At 47.1% G+C, this 19,421-nt stretch overlaps 1 protein-coding gene across 1 annotated transcript in view; it reads right to left on the minus strand.

The window, feature by feature from the left end:
* Nucleotides 1–293: 293 nt before the first annotated feature.
* MCCC1 (methylcrotonyl-CoA carboxylase subunit 1) overlaps nucleotides 294–19,421 on the minus strand; it is a 66,608-nt gene continuing 47,480 nt past the window's right edge. Inside the window, exons 15-19 of the mRNA XM_040428286.1 lie at nucleotides 18,950–18,999; nucleotides 5,971–6,108; nucleotides 3,686–3,793; nucleotides 3,115–3,186; nucleotides 294–1,551 (exon numbers count right to left, since the gene is read on the minus strand). Of these exons, the coding sequence (XP_040284220.1) occupies nucleotides 1,435–1,551; nucleotides 3,115–3,186; nucleotides 3,686–3,793; nucleotides 5,971–6,108; nucleotides 18,950–18,999 (485 nt within the window). The 3' untranslated portion in view covers nucleotides 294–1,434. The remainder of the gene's footprint in view (nucleotides 1,552–3,114; nucleotides 3,187–3,685; nucleotides 3,794–5,970; nucleotides 6,109–18,949; nucleotides 19,000–19,421) is intronic.

Raw genomic sequence — 19,421 nt, forward strand, 5'->3', positions numbered from 1 at the left:
GCTCCTGCCCTCACCATAGACTTCTATGGCCAACCGTAACCTAATCTCTTAGTGATGCTGAAAAGCCTTCAACTTTTTGTAGATGGATTTCATCAGTTAATTTGGAGTGTGATGATTTAGGGAAATTCATTCATTATCAGAGGAACACTTTAAAACTAGATATCATCCAGCTGGAAACCTGGCGCTTTTGTTTGCTCAGTAATACAATTTCTTCTCTTTCTGATTGCCATTTAGCCACAACATGTCCTCTGTTTTTTTTTAATTAACAGTAACAGAAATTGAAAGCTACGGTCAAAGAGGGAATTCCATTGTTTTATTGGGAAAATCTTAGTACCTATGCAGAGGTGCCACTTGGCAAATATTTCACGGTGAACTGCCTGTATACTGTTGGCCAATTAGAAATACCATTTGCATCAGGGGTCAGCAACCTTCGGCACCCCAGCTGTTGTGAAACTACAGTTCCCAGCATCCTCCATTCACTTCTAAGAGAGTTCAGAGAAGAGCAGCGTAAGTATGCATGCTGAAAGTTGTAGTTCCGCAACAGCTGCAGTGCCGGAGGTTGCCTACCCCTGATCTAAATGGAATGGCCTATTACATTGTGCATGCCACACAAATTACTCGTAGAACCGACCATAAAAATATCGCATACTTGCGCCAACAGGAATCTGTCACCTCGATTTTGGACTATATTGTACAGTAATACATGTCTAAATTTGCAGATAAGGAGTCCAGATCACTATTTTTTATTTTGCTCCTGCCCCCCGTTCCCTCGCTGTCAGCACTTGAAATTACAGTCCAGACTGCTGTGCTGTGCTTACATAATGGACAATGTATTTCAGTGCAGCTCTGAGCACTGACAGCAGGAGAATAGGGCGATAGGAAAATATAAAATAGTTATCTGGACTCCATATCTGCAGTACTACTCATGTATTACTGTAGATAATAGTCCAAAATCGGCGTGACAGATTCCCTTTCCCCACAGACATCCAGTAATCACTCCCTAAAGCATATCACACGTTTTCTGCACTGCACTCTGTTCCATCAATGGGAAGTTGGGAACCAAGCAGCCGATCGGAAGCCACTTGAAGGAAGTAATCCATCGAGAAGTAATCTATGGTTGATGTCCTCTATCAGGACAGATGTGAGGCACGCATGTCAGAATTATTTCCTGCTTGGCAGCTGGTATATAAAACGAATACACTGTGTTCTACCTAGCGCAGGCCTCCATGAGGTGATGCATGACCAAGATAGTCTTGTGATATATCAGGCTCTTTCCTGGAGTATTCTTTACATGCCTTGAGCGGACGTCTTGAGATCAGAGAATCAGGTAGTGTTACAATCAATAGTCCTTTTCTTCCTTGGTCTTCTGTTTGTAAAAACATAAAGTAACAGCCAAATCTTGCAATATCACAAGAGGAGGATATTTCATGGAAATCATTCTGAATCCGCTTCTTCTTCAAACTCAACAAGCGGAGCGTGCCTGCTGGCTTGGACGCCTTCTTTGAAGTAAACTTTTTTGATGGTGCCAGCTTTGGGTGCTCGTATTGTGTGCTGTGAGAAATAAACAGATATTAATAGAAAACGAATGCAATGGTGTCTCTACACGCCTAGTAATTAACAGATGGGTGTATGAATTTTCTGCCATACGAAGTGCACACTGAACTAGCTTTTATACTAATTCATTACTATCTCCACAGGATAGGTGATAAATGTATGGTCACTGGGAGTGTGACCGCTAGAAAATTCATTAGAGTGCTGTACTTGACTATCTCTGTCAGTCCCATAGACTTTGAATTCAGCGGCAGTGTGCAGGGATCCCTGTTCTACTTATACATTTATCATCTATACTGCTGATAGGTAATGATTTTTTATTTTGTTTTGTGAGACAAGCCCTTTAAAGGGAGGCTATCACCGTATACAAATGAGCAGCTAATTTCTCAAGCCACGCTATGCACCCTTCCCCTGCCCTCTCCTGGACTGAAAGGACCAGGTTCCTGCGTAGTCATCTCTCCTGGCACTGTCAATCAAGAAGGAGAGGGAGGGGTTGGCAGAGGAAGGAGAAGCAAGGGTGCACAGAGTGGATTGGGTCCATACTAGGTGCTCTTAACCGCTCATTTGCATATGAATTTAAGGTACTTTTTCTAACCCTACAATTGTTCTTGGTTCAATCTCTAAAGGCTCATAAACACGAATGTGTGTCGGCAGGGCCCGTATTGTGGCCCGCAAACAGCGGGTCCGCAATATACGGGCACGGGCCATTTGTGCACCGCATCACGTATGTGGACCAATTCACTTGAATTGGTCCGCAATCCAGAAGGTGCGATGTGGAACGGATGCACGGAACCCCACGGAAGCACTACAGAGTACTTCTGTGGGGTTTATGTCCTTGCCTCTGCACCGCTAAAAAATAGAACGTGTTTTTTTGCGGTGCGGACACATCATGGATGGGTCCGCATCCATCTGCAGTAGCCACACGGATGGTGTCCGTGCATTGGGGACAGCAATTTTCACAGAACGGGCAGTACATATTCTGTGCACGGATGAAAACATCTGGTGTCGGGGGTGGGAGCAGCCAATGGCAGGCGGCAACGAGCCTCCCTAGCATCGCGGGTGACGCTAGGGAGGCTTGTCCCCGCCTGCCATTGGCTGCTCGCCCCCCGACACTAGATGTTTTTATCAGCGCACAGGGAGAAGCAGCGGTGCGGGACCAGGAGCGGCGTGGGGAGCCAGGTAAGTATATTCAATGTAAGGGGCCCGTGCATATTGGGGGACATTTTATAGGATTTGATAACTCCTTTAATAATGCGTGCAACCTGGCCATTTTAGAATGGGTTTAAAACTAAGCTAACACTTTCACTAAATAAGCAGGTGAGAGGTACACAGATTGTTTTCAAACACTCGTCAGGGAACACACACGGATCACAGACCCTTCCCTAAAAGCCCATTGTCACTACTAACCCTAAAGCACAAACATACAGGTGTCAGCATCAGCAATCACAACATGTATATCCATAGGGATGAAGAAAGACATTCAGTACAGATAACTCTACATTGATGTGAGCCTTGATGCCGACACTGTTCAGCTGTTTTAGCTGATGGTCATGTCACATTTACCTCCATTTTCATAGCAATCATGACCATCAGAGGATCTCCAGCTTCTACTTTATCACCGGCTTTTACAAACACCTGCAGACAGACAGAATATAATAAATGCATGGCATAAAAACAAGCTGGACACGCGGTATAGTTCTGTTCACATTTGTGGCATGTCTGCAAGGTATAATGTGGCCATCAGTGCTTAGCCGCATCCATTTTCATATGGATACCCTTGAATCCAAATGGACGCCTACTGACTTTAATGACGAAAGAAAGGAGCTGCAGACTGTGGTATTCTTGCTGCCAGAAATACCTCAGAGGGACAGTAAGTCCAATAGAACCTAGAACAGGCATCCTCAAACTGCGGCCCTCCAGCTGTTTTAAAACTACAACTCCCACAATGCCCTGCTGTAGGCTGATACCTGTAAGCTGTTCTGGCATGCTGGGAGTTGTAGTTTTGAAACAGCTGGAGGGCCGCAGTTTGAGGATGCCTGAAATTAGAATCTGATGGATACAAGTCACTACAGCCAGTGCCACTATATTTCTTACATGTAACATTCTCTATATACACATAAAAAAGGGATATTACCTTTTCTATAGTTCCAGTCATTGGAGCTATCGCCCCTCCTTGGCTCCCTGATGTGCTCACTTCTGACAGATATTTTGGAACAGGTATACCCAGCTGCACACTACCGTCCTGCAGGATGAAGAGAAAAAGAGTGTTCTGTGTATATCCATCAGGCTGAGTTAACATCACCGTTTAGCTTTCCGTTCTTCTGATCCGTCAGAAAAAAAACTGATGTTATTTTCAGTTATGATCAGTTTGTGTCACTTCCGGCAGAAATCAGTTATTTCTGATGAGAGAAAGAGTCACACAGAAGTAAGCCTACTTTCACACTAGCATTGGAAGGCTGCTCTGGCAGGGGAACAACCCGGGACCCCCGCCGATCAGCTGTTTGAGAAGGCAGCGGCGCTCCAGCAGCGCCGCTGCCTTCTCGCTGTTTACCACAGGCCTAGTGACGTCACGACTAGTATCAACTGGCCTGGGCGGAGCTAAGCTCTGTTCACTTGAATGGAGCTTAGCCCCGCCCAGGCCAGTTGATACTAGTCGTGACGTCACTGGGCCAGCGGTAAATAGTGAGAGGGTTGCGGCGCTGCTGGAGCGCCGCTGCCTTTTCAAACATCTGATCGGCGGGGGTCCCGGGTGTCGGACCCCTGCCGGTCAGATGCTGATGATCTATCCAGAGGATAGATCATCAGTTTAAACAAACTGCAGAACCCCTTTAAGTCTCAATACCTTGTCTTCACCAACCTATTGAGCACTGTATTCCAGGGGTAAAGGGTGAAATCAGCTGTCAGTATTTAAAGCGAAACTGTCACCTGCTATGCTGTCTTCATTGAGGGTAGCATAGTGTAGAGACAGACCAGCTGATTTCATGGGTTGGTCACTGCTGTGATGGCAGTCAGTACTTTTAGAGTACTGACATGCCGAAGCCTGCAGTGCGCGCTAGTGCTACAAGAGAGAAGAGTCCGATGCTGCTCTGTGCCCCCACCATCAGGTCTCTTTAGTGTTGTGCACAGGAAAGAAACTTTTGTCCCAAGGTGGGGCCAGTGAGCTGCATCCTACTCATCTGTGGTGCACTGCAAGCTTCAATGGGTCAATACACAAAGTACCGACTGCCATCACAGCAGTGACAGAGCACTGAAATCAGTGGGTCTGTCCCTAAACCACGCTGCCCTCAGTGAGGGCCGGTGCTACCATAAGGGAGATCAAGCGGCTGCCTTAGGGCGCACCCTGGGGGAGGGCGGAAAAATGTGACATGGAGGGGGAGAAATGTGACATGGAGGGCTGATGTGACATAGGGGGGTGATTTGACATGGAGGGGGAGAAATGTGACATGGGGGGCTAATGGCTGACATAGCGGCATGATGGCTGACATGGGGGGCTGATGAAATGTCACCGTGTGGCAGTCCCCTTACTTCTCTGGAAGTGAGTACAACGTGCAGGTCTCTCCCTCCCCATAACCCCCAGGCTGATTTCTGACTGGGGGTCTGATCTGAGGTTTGATTAACATTGGGGATCTGATTGGGGCTGTGAGCTGAGGTCTGATTAACATTGGGGGTCTGATTGGTGGTCTGACCTGAGGTGTAATGGAAAATATTTTTTTCTTATTATCCTCCTCTAAAACCTAAGTGTGTCTTAGAGGGCGAAAAATACGGTCCTCAAACCAACAATTGTCTGAAGCAGAGCGAAGATACCAGGACCACACAGAGCAGAAGCCAGCTGCTGCAGACGAGAACAGGGCCAGTTGAGCTGCGAGGGGGGGGCACCAAAATGTAGCTTCGCTTGTGTTGGCAAAAATCCTTGCACCGGCCCTGCCCTCAGTGAGGACAGCATAGTGCAGCTGACATCTTCCCTTTAAATTCAGTCCTTACACTTTACTTAAATATGAATTGCTTTAGCCACAATGATATGGGAGTGGTGACAGTGGATGCCTTGACAGGTGTCCCTCTATTGCACACTCCAGTTTTTTGTTTTTTTTGGGAAGGTGGAGAAATAAATTAGATATCTAGAATATCTAAATTGGATATCTTGGCTATCTATCAATTTATAACAGTGTTCAAAAAGTTTATTTTTTTATAATAATACTGACGGCCTATCCTTAGGATAGACAATATCAGAACGTTGGTGGTCGGACTCCTGGCATCCCCTTTGAGCAGCGGTTTAAAGAGGCTATGGCATTCAGACGAGCGCTGTAGCCTCTTCCTTGCTTACATCGCTCCATACCCAGGAGCATTGTACACTTAGCAGCGCCTGTTCTGGGCAATGCACCTTTGTCCCAATCAAATGGAAAACCAATATATAGCTGTTACCATAGAGAATAGATGTATATTGTGATCGATGATAATAAGCTTGGATTTAGAAAAATTTCCATCAACTGAGCTCTTCAGATAAGTTACATTTCCCTCATTCATGAGTTCTCCAGACAAGTTCAGGAGTCTATCATGAATCTGCGGCAAAAAAAACAATACAACATTAAATTAACATCAAACGGTTATATCATGAGATGAATAGCTATAGTTGCTTATAATTCCCACAATTCTGTCTATTAAGTTTGAGACAGCACGCCAAAGGAATGATTTCAAAAACTCTGCTTTTATTCAAATTTCAACACCAGTGGAACATTTATTACAACGTTTCGGGCCCAATTTTGATGCCCTTCTTCCGGCTACAAAAAGATAAAGATGCACAATCAGAATACATAGAACATAATCATCACTAAATGAAAAAAAATGAAAATGCCCTTAATTACAAGGAAAAGGGAAAAATATTCTTGCATGATTAGAACAAATATTCGTTTACATGATTGATAGCTATGGCAGTAAATCATAATCAGAAAATGTTATACCATGATCAGCTTAGAATACTATGCAGAATTTCATGATAGTGATATACATGGTTGTGTAATCAAATATCATGATTCAATGACATTATGACATAATAAAATAAAAAAAGGGGGAGGAGAACAACAAAACAATGTCATGATTACATGGCCTAGTGATATTGAGATATATAAAAGGTCAAGTACTATCAAAATATCACAGGGCTAAACATGATACAAATTAGGGATCGAGTATCAGGAGGAAAAAATTGCTACAGGACCAAATGCACAGATGTAGCTACAAGGCAAATGTCCAACTGCTTATTATATAGAATTGTATTTCCTAAGTGATCTCACAATATCTGGAGCCGAAATCCTGGGTTAACCACCTCAGCCCCCTTAGCTTAAACACCCTTAATGACCAGGCCACTTTTTAAACTTCTGACCTACACTACTTTGACCGTTTATTGCTCGGTCATGCAACTTACCACCCAAATTAATTTTACCTCCTTTTCTTCTCACTAATAGAGCTATCATTTGGTGGTATTTCATTGCTGCTGACATTTTTACTTTTTTTGTTATTAATCGAAATTTAACTTTTTTTTTGCAAAAAAAAACGAGATTTTTGTATAACTTACCAGTAAAATCTCTTTCTCGCTCTTTCCTTGGGGGACACAGAAGACCTTGGGTATAGCTCATCTCCCTAGGAGGCGTGACACTAAGTGAAGACTGTTAAGCCCCTCCTCCACAGCTATACCCTCAGCCTGGAGAGAGAGACTGCCAGTTGCGTGTCCAAGTAGTGAGAAAAGGCAAAGTCCAAAAAGTGGAACCAACAAGCCAACTACCCAAAGGGTAAAACAAACTCGGAAACAGTCAGAGAAGAACAAAGAATGGGTGGGTGCTGTGTCCCCCAAGGAAAGAGCGAGAAAGAGATTTTACTGGTAAGTTATACAAAAATCTCGTTTTCTCGCCCAGTTTCCTTGGGGGACACAGAAGACCTTGGGACGTTCAAAAGCAGTCCAAAGGGGGAGGGACCACAGCACCAAGGCGAAGCACCCGAAGGCAACAAAAAAACCGCCGCCTGCAGGCCAGGCGGCCCAAGGCAGCATACGCCGAAGGCCGAGTATGCACCCTGTAGAACTCGGTAAGGTGTGCAAGGAAGACCAGTGACCACCTTACAAATGCATGGCCGAAGCCTAATGCCTCCGGCCCAGGAAAAACCGACAGCTCTGGCAAAATGAATGGTGACACCAAAAGCAGAACCCTGCCCTTGGTGCGACAACCACGGCAAGAGCCACACTGAGAAAGCGGAGGAAAGCCACCCTGGAGGCCCTCAACCCTTTGCGCGGACCTCCTGGGAACACAAGAGACCGAACGTCGACAAGAGTCGGAGATCTCCAAGTAAAAAACTGCAAGACCCAAACAACGTCCAAATCGGTGAAGTGTCCGTTCCCGGGGGTGGGAAGGGGAGGACGACTGCCTCAATGAAATGAAGGACAAACACCACCTTCAGAAGGAAGGAAGAGACGGAATGGAGAACAGCCCTGTCCTGGGGGAAGACAGAAGGCTCGGAACAAGAAGGGCCGCCACTCAGGCACCAGTCAGAGACACGATGGCTACAGAAACCCAACCGTACAGGACAGAAGGAGTAGAGAGGACTTCTGTAACGGCTCCAAGGAAAAATTGGAGCGCCAAGAGCCCAGTATGTAGTTCCCAGGACGGTAACGGAGGGCAGTACAAAGGAACCCAAGAGCCGCTCCATGGAAGAAGTTCCTGACAGGCCCAGAGGGTCGGGGAACGCTGAAAGAGGAAGGACAGGAACGACACTTGATACCTCAAGCAACGGAGTCCCAGCCCCAGGTCCAGGCCGGGCTGGAGAAAGACAGAACCATGGAGAGAGAAAGGCAGAGTGGGGGAACGCCCAGCTTCCCACAGAACCCCAGGTAAAGTCCTAAGTCCTACCACAGATCCTGGACGAAAACTCGGCTAGAAGCGAACACTAGCGAGCTCACTAGAGTCGCCTGGGCAAGCGGGCGAAAACCCAATGATCAGTAACACGGGCAGAACGGTCGGTAGAACTGGTCCCGTCGGCCCCGAACAATGTTGTCCCGTATCCACCCGGAGTGGGGGAGCAGACGGACAGGAACCGAAGGGTCCGCCCAGCAACCGCCCGATGCCAGGACAAGACAGGCTAAAGCCCAAGCCGATGTAGCCACCACAGGAAGACGGACTAAATGGTAGTCCTCCCAAGTTACCGAGAAGGTAAATCCATAGCAGAAACATTGCCTAGAATGGAAAAAACGCAATCTGCACCCAGCAGGAGGACAGAACGCGGTAGACCCGTTAGATAGGTACACAGCTAGTACAGTCAGTGTGGACAAGACACCAGAACCATCCACCTGAACAACCATGCTCTTCCCAGAGGGGAGGGCAGAGAAGGAACATCCTCTGAAGCGTGGCCGGAACAGAAGCCACATCGGAGAGATCCGTACCGAGTGGGAGCCAAACAGAACCGGCGAGAAAAGGCAGTCGAGACAGAGGCCGGGATAACACCCTCCAAAAGAAAGGAGGAGTGGGCATAGAGAAGCCATAGGACAGCTCAAAAGCAGAACCCCGCTACACTGAGACGCCCGGTTCACCGCTTCGCAGAAGGCGAATATCCTGAAGAACTCAAGGTGGATGTCCTCCGGACCTGGGTAAGCGAGCACCCAAGAGAAGTTGGGTGACCTTTCCCAAGAAGAGCGGCCCGAACCTGGTAGAAGGAAATAGTAGTAGGCGAGGGGACCGTAGTCCCGCCAGAGCCAACATAGAATGCGAAGGGCGCTGCAGACAGCACTCTCGACCATGTGACCACTAGCGCAGGGAAACAATGCTGCGGGAAGACGAATGGGTACGTGTCTAGGAACCACGAACACTCCCCGGCGGAAGGGCCAACGAAATGAATGAGCACCGCCCAGCTCGGAGCAGTAGCGAGCAGGTAGAGGCCGTCTACTTATATATAAGGCATTCATTTATTGTTTGTTGGACAACACCTTTAGGCTTACACAGGTGGACAGAATGATCTCTTTAGAGAATAGTGCAAGGCTTGCTGCAAACACCGTCTCCCAAGAGAAAAAAATATGTCGCAGGAGGAAAGGAGGGATACGTACGAGTAGCCCGTAAGCAGTGAGAAGGCCAACCCACCTACGGGACGAGAAGGTATACACGGCCCAAACAACGCACAAAAACGTCCACTCACTGCAAAAATATCACTCAGCGAAGGCCAGCCAGAGTGCCACAGTATCTACGGAAGTGCAAAGTGCAAACTGAAAAGGAGTTATGCACAAGGCTAGTATGGTATGCGATGGAACGCAAAACTGACCGCCCTGAAAGGGGGGAAATGTACCTGGCAAATTGCAGTCGGCAAGGGTGCAAAAGCCCGCCCCAAAAAAAGGGGGGAATGCCCAAGGCCGTACCTACGTCAGAGAAGTAGGACATACCATACTTCGCCCCGAAGGGCGCCATGCACATAGCCACACAGTATCCAGCAGGAATGCAGGAGGTCCACCTAGTGAAAGGGGGACATGCACAGGGCTATCCTAGCATTAAGTGAGTGTGCAACAACTCACCCAACACCGAAACTTCGTGAGAGTGTAACTACTCCCAATGAAGGGGAACATGTGCAAGTCCAATACGGCACATACAAGGACAGCCTTGGATCTCGTGAGCGTGCAAAATTCCGCCCATGGAATGAGGGGTGGTCACGCACAAGGCCAGCACGGTATCCAATGGGAGCGCAAGCGTTCCACCCATGTTAGAGGGCCATGCTCAAGGCCAGCAACGTATCCGGTGAGAGTGTAGTATGCCGCCCAGAAAAGAGGGGGGGGGTCATGCACACGGTCAGCATCGCATCCAGGGAGAGTGCGATCAGTCGGTGAGAATGTGTGCATGTCACCTGAAGGAGGCGTGCCCATGGCCGGCAGCGAATCCAGTGAGAGTGCGTACACCGCCCACGGAAGAGGGGTCATGCATATGGCCGGCAGCGGATCCAGTGAGAGTGCAAGCACCCCGCCATGTATGGGGTTCATGCACATGGCCAACAACGTACCGGCGAGAGAACATCACCGACCGAGGGAGTGTATGTATGCCGCCACAGGGAAAATCCAATGAGAGTGCATCATACCACCTATGGAAAGTGGTCATGCACATGGCTGGCAGTGAATCCAGTGAGAGTGCCAATGCCGTCCACGGAAGGGAGTCATGCCTATGGGCGTCAGCGAAATCAGAGAGTGCAGCATTCCGCCTATGGAAGGGGGTCACGCACATGATCGGTAACGAATCCAGTGAGAGTGCAGCGTTCCACCAATGGAAAGGGATCGTGCACATGGCCAGCACCGTATCTGGTGAGAGTGCAGTATTCCGCCTAAGAAAAAAGGGGTCATGCACAGATCGCAACGAATCTAGTGAGAGTGTAGCGTTCCGCCTATGGAAGGAGGTCGTGCACATGGCCAGCACCGTATCCGGTGAAACTGCAGTAGTCCGCCAATGAAAGGGGGATCATGCACAAGGCCAAATCGTAGCCAGGGAGAGTACAGTATCCCGCCCAGGAGGGGGGTCCCGCACATGGCAGTACCATAACTGAAGAGGGTGACGAATGCTGCCTACAGAAAGGGCCGCATGCACTTGACCAGCGCCGTATCGTGAGAGAGGGCTAGGAGGGTAAAATGACCCTGGCAGCGCCGCAGCCGGGGAGTGCGACATGCCGCCTAGGGAAGGGGGGCATGTACTGACATGAGGCTGCAGCGTCCTGCGCAGCCCACAAGTTATATATATAAAAAAAATTTTTTTTTTTTTTTTTTATATATATATAGAACAGAAAGGGGAGCCACCTACAGGAGCACTGGGGGGTTCCATACAGGCCCATCTGAAGTCGGCCTGTACCCAAAGGGTTAAACAGGGATCCGGCCAGGAGGGCGGCGCTGCGATCCCCTGGGGGCAGCCATACAGGCCCATCTGAAGCCGGCCTGTACCGCGGCGCTGCGATCCCCTGGGGGCACCCATACAGGCCATCTGAAGCCGGCCTGTACCCAAAGGGTTAACAGGGATCCGGCCTGGAGGGCGGCGCTGCGATCCCCTGGGGGCGGGGGAACCTCCCGGCGGGAAGAATTCCCGCCTGGAGAAGTTCCAGCCCCCTCCAACAGAGGCCGGAATTTTGCGGCCTAGTAATTGTAGGCCGTGAAGCCGGGGCCTAAATTATTAGCGGCGCCCGGCTGACCGGGGCCGCACAGTATTCAAGTACCGGCCGGGGAACGAAGCGGCGCATGCACATGCCGGCCGCGGGTGCCCACCCCGCGGGCCGGAAGAGCCGGGGACCCGGATAGAGCGCCGGGATCGCGGCCGTAAAGCCTGCGGTGCCCGGCTGTTGAAGCATAGCGCTCATATTGCAGGCCGCGGGTGCCCACCCCGCTGCCCAGAAGCGAGGACCCTGCGCTCGGCAGCCATTTTACCCATGGAGCGGGCCCTGGCTTATAACAGCGCACCCTGTGGCCAACAGCCACAACCACCTTGCCCTTGGGCCGGTGCCCGTGAGGGCAGAGGAGGGTCAGGAGCAGCAAGGCTCTGGCCCTGAAGCAGTAGCCGGTAAGAGGGAGGGGGACCCTGAGACCGGGTGCCTGTGAGGGTGGGACGCCTGCATAACCCCTCCGTCAGGGGCAGCTAGTTGCGGACCCCTGCAGCTCCCCAGGCATTCTTCTTGTAGGGAGAAGGGTGCCAATGACCTATGGAGGCCAGGAGAGAGGGAGCAGAATGTCGCCCAGCCTAGGTCTAGCAGGGACAGAAGGGTCCATAGGCCCAGTATAGGGTCAGGCACGCAGGAGACCGGGGGGGACGGGGACGTTGGGCTGGAGCAGCCAATCTCTCACCATAGACGTCTTCACCCTCGGTCCGTTCCAGCAGGGTCGCCCCTTCAGCTACTGGCACCGTAGTGGCAGGACGCTGGAAGGGGGACTTGGCGTGCGGGCGACCCTTGCGCTGGCGGGATGTAGGGGAGCTGGGCTGCCCTGATCCACCTTGCCTTCTGTGGGGGAGGCAGCCGTGCGGGTGACCGGCACTGGCGCAGCTCAACCCCGGGAGAAACAGAGAGGTCTAGTGCGTCTCTGTTGTCCCTGATGATCTGGAACAAAAAGAAAAGAAAAAAGTAAAAATCTAAAATTTAAACAAGGAGAAACCAGCCCTGCAGAGCAGGGAGTGTCTTGCCTCCTTGGACACTAAGCAAAAAACTGGCAGTCTCTCTCTCCAGGCTGAGGGTATAGCTGTGGAGGAGGGGCTTAACAGTCTTCACTTAGTGTCACGCCTCCTAGGGAGATGAGCTATACCCAAGGTCTTCTGTGTCCCCCAAGGAAACTGGGCGAGAAATGACATTTTTCACTTTCAGTTGTAAAATTTTGCAAAAAAAAACGACATCCATATATACATTTTTCTCTAAATTTATTGTTCTACATGTCTTTGATAAAAAAAAAATGTTTGGGTAAAAAAAAAAAATGGTTTGGGTAAAAGTTATAGCGTTTACAAACTATGGTACAAAAATGTGAATTTCCGCTTTTTGAAGCAGCTCTGACTTTCTGAGCACCTGTCATGTTTCCTGAGGTTCTACAATGCCCAGACAGTACAAACACCCCACAAATGACCCCATTTCAGAAAGTAGACACCCTAAGGTATTCGCTGATGGGCATAGTGAGTTCATAGAACTTTTTATTTTTTTGTCACAAGTTAGTGGAAAATGATGATTTTTTTTTTTTTTCTTACAAAGTCTCATATTCCACTAACTTGTGACAAAAAATAAAAACTTCTATGAACTCACTATGCCCATCAGCGAATACCTTGGGGTGTCTTCTTTCCAAAATGGGGTCACTTGTGGGGTAGTTATACTGCCCTGGCATTCTAGGGGCCCAAATGTGTGGTAAGTAGTTTGAAATCAAAATGTGTAAAAAATGACCGGTGAAATCCGAAAGGTGCTCTTTGGAATGTGGGCCCCTTTGCCCACCTAGGCTGCAAAAAAGTGCCACACATGTGGTATCGCCGTACTCAGGAGAAGTTGGGGAATGTGTTTTGGGGTGTCATTTTACATATACCCATGCTGGGTGAGATAAATATCTTGGTCAAATGCCAACTTTGTATAAAAAAATGGGAAAAGTTGTCTTTTGCCAAGATATTTCTCTCACCCAGCATGGGTATATGTAAAATGACACCCCAAAACACATTCCCCAACTTCTCCTGAGTACGGAGATACCACATGTGTGACACTTTTTTGCAGCCTAGGTGGGCAAAGGGGCCCATATTCCAAAGAGCACCTTTCGGATTTCACCGGTCATTTTTTACACATTTTGATTTCAAACTTCTTACCACACATTTGGGCCCCTAGAATGCCAGGGCAGTATAACTACCCCACAAGTGACCCTATTTTGGAAAGAAGACACCCCAAGGTATTCCGTGAGGGGCATGGCGAGTTCCTAGCATTTTTTATTTTTTGTCACAAGTTAGTGGAAAATTATAATTTTTTTTGGGGATTTTTTTTTCTTACAAAGTCTCAGATTTCACTAACTTGTGACAAAAAATAAAAACTTCCATGAACTCACTATGCCCATCAGCGAATACCTTGGGGTGTCTTCTTTCTAAAATGGGGTCACTTGTGGGGTAGTTATACTGCCCTGGCATTCTAGGGGCCCAAATGTGTGGTAAGAAGTTTGAAATCAAAATGTGTAAAAAATGACAGATGAAATCCTAAAGGTGCTCTTTAGAATGTGGGCCCCTTTGCCCACCTAGGCTGCAAAAAAGTGTCACACATGTGGTATCGCCGTATTCAGGAGAAGTTGGGCAATGTGTTTTAGGGTGTCTTTTTACATATACTCATGCTGGGTGAGAGAAATATCTCGGCAAAAGACAACTTTTCCCATTTTTTATACAAAGTTGGCATTTGACCTAGATATTTATCTCACCCAGCATGGGTATATGTAAAATGACACCCCAAAACACATTGCCCAACTTCTCCTGAGTACGGCGATACCAGATGTGTGACACTTTTTTGCAGCCTAGATGCGCAAAGCGGCCCAAATTCCTTTTAGGAGGGCATTTTTAGACATTTGGATCCCAGACTTCTTCTCACGCTTTAGGACCCCTAAAATGCCAGGGCAGTATAAATACCCCACATGTGACCCCATTTTGAAAAGAAGAAGACACCCCAAGGTATTCAATGAGTGGCATGGCGAGTTCATAGAATTTTTTTTTTTTTGGCACAAGTTAGCGGAAATTAATTATTTATTTTTTTTCTCACAAAGTCTCCCTTTCCGCTAACTTGGGACAAAAATTTCAATCTTTCATGGACTCAATATGCCCCTCACGGAATACCTTGGGGTGTCTTCTTTCCGAAATGGGGTCACATGGGGGGTATTTATACTGCCCTGGCATTCTAGGGGCCCTAAAGCGTGAGAAGAAGTCTGGAATATAAATGTCTAAAAAATTGCATTTGGATTCCGTGAAGGGTATGGTGAGTTCATGTGAGATTTTATTTTTTGACACAAGTTAGTGGAATATGAGACTTTGTAAGAAAAAAAAAAAAAATTCTGCTAACTTGGGCCAAAAAAATGTCTGAATGGAGCCTTACAGGGGGGTGATCAATGACAGGGGGGTGATCAATGACAGGGGGGTGAAAAATGACAGGGGGGTGATCAGAGAGTCTATATGGGGTGATCACCCCCCTGTCATTGATCACCCCCCTATAAGGCTCCATTCAAATATCCGTATGTGTTTTGCGGATCCGATCCATGTATCTGTGGATCCGTAAAAAACATACGGACATCTGAATGCAGCCTTACAGGGGGGTGATCAATGACAGGGGGGTGAAAAATGACAGGGGGGTGATCAGGGAGTCTATATGGGGTGATCACCCCCCTGTCATTGATCACCCCCCTATAAGGCTCCATTCAGATATCCGTATGTGTTTTGCGGATCCGATCCATGTATCCGTGGATCCGTAAAAAACATACGGACATCTGAATGCAGCCTTACAGGGGGGTGATCAATGACAGGGGGGTGATCAGGGAGTCTATGTGGGGTGATCACCCCCCTGTCATTGATCCCCCATATAAGGCTCCATTCAGATGTCCGTATGTGTTTTGCGGATCCGATCCATGTATCCGTGGATCCGTAAAAAACATACGGACATCTGAATGCAGCCTTACAGGGGGGTAATCAATGACAGGGGAGTGATCAATGACAGGGGGGTGATCAGGGAGTCTATGTGGGGTGATCACCCCCCCTGTCATTGATCACCCCCCTATAAGGCTCCATTCAGATGTCCGTATGTGTTTTGCGGATCCGATCCATGTATCCGTGGATCCGTAAAAAACATACGGACATCTGAATGCAGCCTTACAGGGGGGTAATCAATGACAGGGGGGTAATCAATGACAGGGGGGTGATCAATGACAGGGGGGTGATCAGGAAGTCTATATGGGGTGATCACCCCCGTCATTGATCACCCCACTGTAAGGCTCCATTCAGACATCCGTACGTGTTTTGCGGATCCGATCCATCTATCAGTGGATCCGTAAAAATCATACGGACCTCTGAATGGAGCCTTACAGGGGGGTGATCAATGACAGGGGGGTGATCAATGACAGGGGGGTGATCAGGGAGTCTATATGGGGTGATCAGGGGTTGATAAGGGGTTAATAAGTGACAGGGGGGGTGTAGTGTAGTGTAGTGGTGTTTGGTGCTACTTTACTGAGCTGCCTGTGTCCTCTGGTGGTCGATCCAAACAAAAGGGACCACCAGAGGACCAGGTAGCAGGTATATTAGACGCTGTTATCAAAACAGCGTCTAATATACCTGTTAGGGGTTAAAAAAAATCACATCTCCAGCCTGCCAGCGAACGATCGCCACTGGCAGGCTGGAGATCCACTCGCTTACCTTCCGTTCCTGTGAGCGCGCGCGCCTGTGTGCGCGCGTTCACAGGAAGTCTCGGCTATCGCGAGAGGACGCGTATATGCGTCCACCCAGAAGAGCAGGGCCGCCGCCAGGACGCAATCCTGCGTACGGCGGTCCTGAAGAGGTTAATATACCCATCAGCAAGTGACAGAAAGAGAGCCGTTAGGATGGAATAAAGTGTCTTTTGGTTTCTTCCTTTTTGTTCTACTTTTGTCTTGTTTGTTTTGTTTAGAACCGCACTTATGTCTAGCACCAGGTGGGCACACCCGAGAAGTACTAGCTAGGTCCTTAGTACAACATCAGGGTATTGTATTGATGGGCGTTTGGGAATAACTTCCCATATCGCCAATATTTTGTTCTGATCTGCTCATGTGCTTTGTTCACCCTCTCTCACTATTCTTCTTTTTAGTCTGTTTTCTGTCTTTTGGTCATGATACGATTAGGTTTGGTATAGTGATTATTCATTTCCTCTATAGGGGGACCATAACCATCCATTATAAGAGATGTCTTTTGATATAAATTAACATCACTAATGGGTATTGGGCCTCTATCTAGTATAGGACTGATGTTGCGACCATATATACACATTCATTTTATACAACTAGTATATATGTACCAAAAACAAGGATATATTACTTAATTATGTCTATGAGCAGTACATAATTAGTCCAGATAACTGTAAAAAAAACTACACAATTAGGGACATTAGGGGCTAGTTTCTGCCCCTTTAAATGTACGTGGATTACTCATATAGGTTCGACATCTATAAACAATCTGATGCCTAATACTTAATATTCTGCTTCTTTATTCTCAATATGATTTTGTATCATTCAGTTATAAAGATTTTGGGCGCTATATAGCGATTTTGTGGCTTTTTCTTTATTATTTTATGTACTACCTGATTTTGAGGGCTTGCCATTATCCAACATGGCGGCAGTCTCTATTCCAAGCCACCGCGCATGCGTAGGATCCAAGATGGTGCCCAATGTCGGTCAGAGCCGGAGCGGGCCGCTGCTGCAGCTGTATTAGGATAATTACGCCCCAATGGGGGCGGGTCATGTATTTCGGCACGATGCCGGTCAATTGGGGACTTCCTTTATAAACCCACGGTGTGCACGCCGTGAATCTGAACTCCCTCAGGACACAGGTAGCTATATTTACTTTTTATAATCCAAACAAGTGAGGTAGGGGGCGGCACAGTCAAAGAAGCATTGAATCAATGTGAAGCAGTCAGTGCGGATCACAAGGCTGGCGAGGAGACACGCACTCGGCGGTGCACAGCTGGAGACAGTAGATAGAATGTAACTAACTCCGGTATGTAGAAAATGAATAGCGGCACTCACCAGTGTGCGATCACAGACGGCAGCTTTATTCAAGAAGAAATAAGGCAGGGGCAGACAATTCAAGCACGCAACTAACAGCGGCGGCCGTTTCGCGCTATCTGCGCTTCATCAGGCTGTGCTTACTTTTTATAAGCTTGGTTGCAGATTCATGATCGCTATGTATGTTGGTCTTCAGTGACTTTTGACTAACATTTTTCTATGAAGTTCGTGTGATGTTTATTCCACTGCATCCTAACGGCTCTCTTTCTGTCACTTGCTGATGGGTATATTAACCCAGGATTTCGGCTCCAGATATTGTGAGATCACTTAGGAAATAAAATTCTATATAATAATTATTCATATGTGTACTCAAGTGCATTTAGTCCTGTAGCAATTTTTTCCTCCTGATACTCGATCCCTAATTTGTATCATGTTTAGCGCTGTAATATTTTGATAGTACTTGACCTTTTATATATCTCAATATCACTAGGCCATGTAATCATGACATTGTTTTTGTTTTCTCCTCCCCTTTTTTTTTTAATTATGTCATAATGTCATTGAATCATGTTATTTGATTACACAACCATGTATATCACTATCATGAAATTCTGCATAGTATTTTAAGCTGATCATGGTATTAAATTTTCTGATTATGATTTACTGCCATAGTTATTAATCATGTAAACGAATATTTGTTCATGCGAGATTTTTTTTTTTTTTTCTTTGTAATTAAGTGCATTTTCATTTTTTTCATTAAGTGATGATTAGGTTTTATGTATTCTGATTGTGCATCTTTATCTTTTTTAGCCTGAAGAAGGGCACCAAAATTGGGCCCGAAACGTTGTAATAAATGTTCCACTGGTGTTGAAATTTGAATGAATAAAAGCAGAGTTTTTGAAATCATTCCGTGCTGTCTCAAACTTAATAGACAGGATATATACAGATTTCTGTGGTGGAAGGAATCAACCTGGGACGTGCACCCATAAAAGCCGCTAGTGGATAAGTGCTGTGGTCTTATTCTGATTCACAAGATATATAATTCCCACAATGTCATGGGTTAAAGGGTAGAAGGGATCATTCCATATTTTCTTGTATTGAGGCACACAATCCAAGGAGAGACATGGCTTCCCAGGATCAAACATAGAATACTGGATGAGTTAAACAGACAAAAAGTTTTGTAGTTACCTGTATGTCATATGATCCATCATTATTATAAGTGATTTTCATGTCCACCTCTGTAAAAGACAATATATCATAACTAACAGTGCCAATACCCACAGAAGGTCTTTTGTTTCAGTTCAGTGGTCCAACAAATGGTATCATGAATACCCACAGTCTGTTGAAATTTAAAGGAGCACTAAGAAAATACATAAAAGCATTTTTTTAAAACTAGCAATTCCTCCCTTAAATGGGAGAATAACTGTTCGTACAAACATTAGTTCCAGATCACTGCCCTGTGTAACCATAACCTCTGATCAGGCGGCAAACCAGCAAACACTCCTGTGCTGTTCACTGCATCTTGTATGTGGACATCAAAATCATTGTTTGACGGCAGCACAGTGCCTTGTCTAAACGGAGATGTGCTGCTGACCATAAAGAAAATGCATGTGAACCAACCTAAATGAACACCAGCCGACTTGCTATCTGATGGATCAGC

The sequence above is a fragment of the Bufo bufo genome, chromosome 4 (genome assembly GCF_905171765.1).
Source record: "Bufo bufo chromosome 4, aBufBuf1.1, whole genome shotgun sequence".
NCBI classification, from domain to species: domain Eukaryota; kingdom Metazoa; phylum Chordata; class Amphibia; order Anura; family Bufonidae; genus Bufo; species Bufo bufo.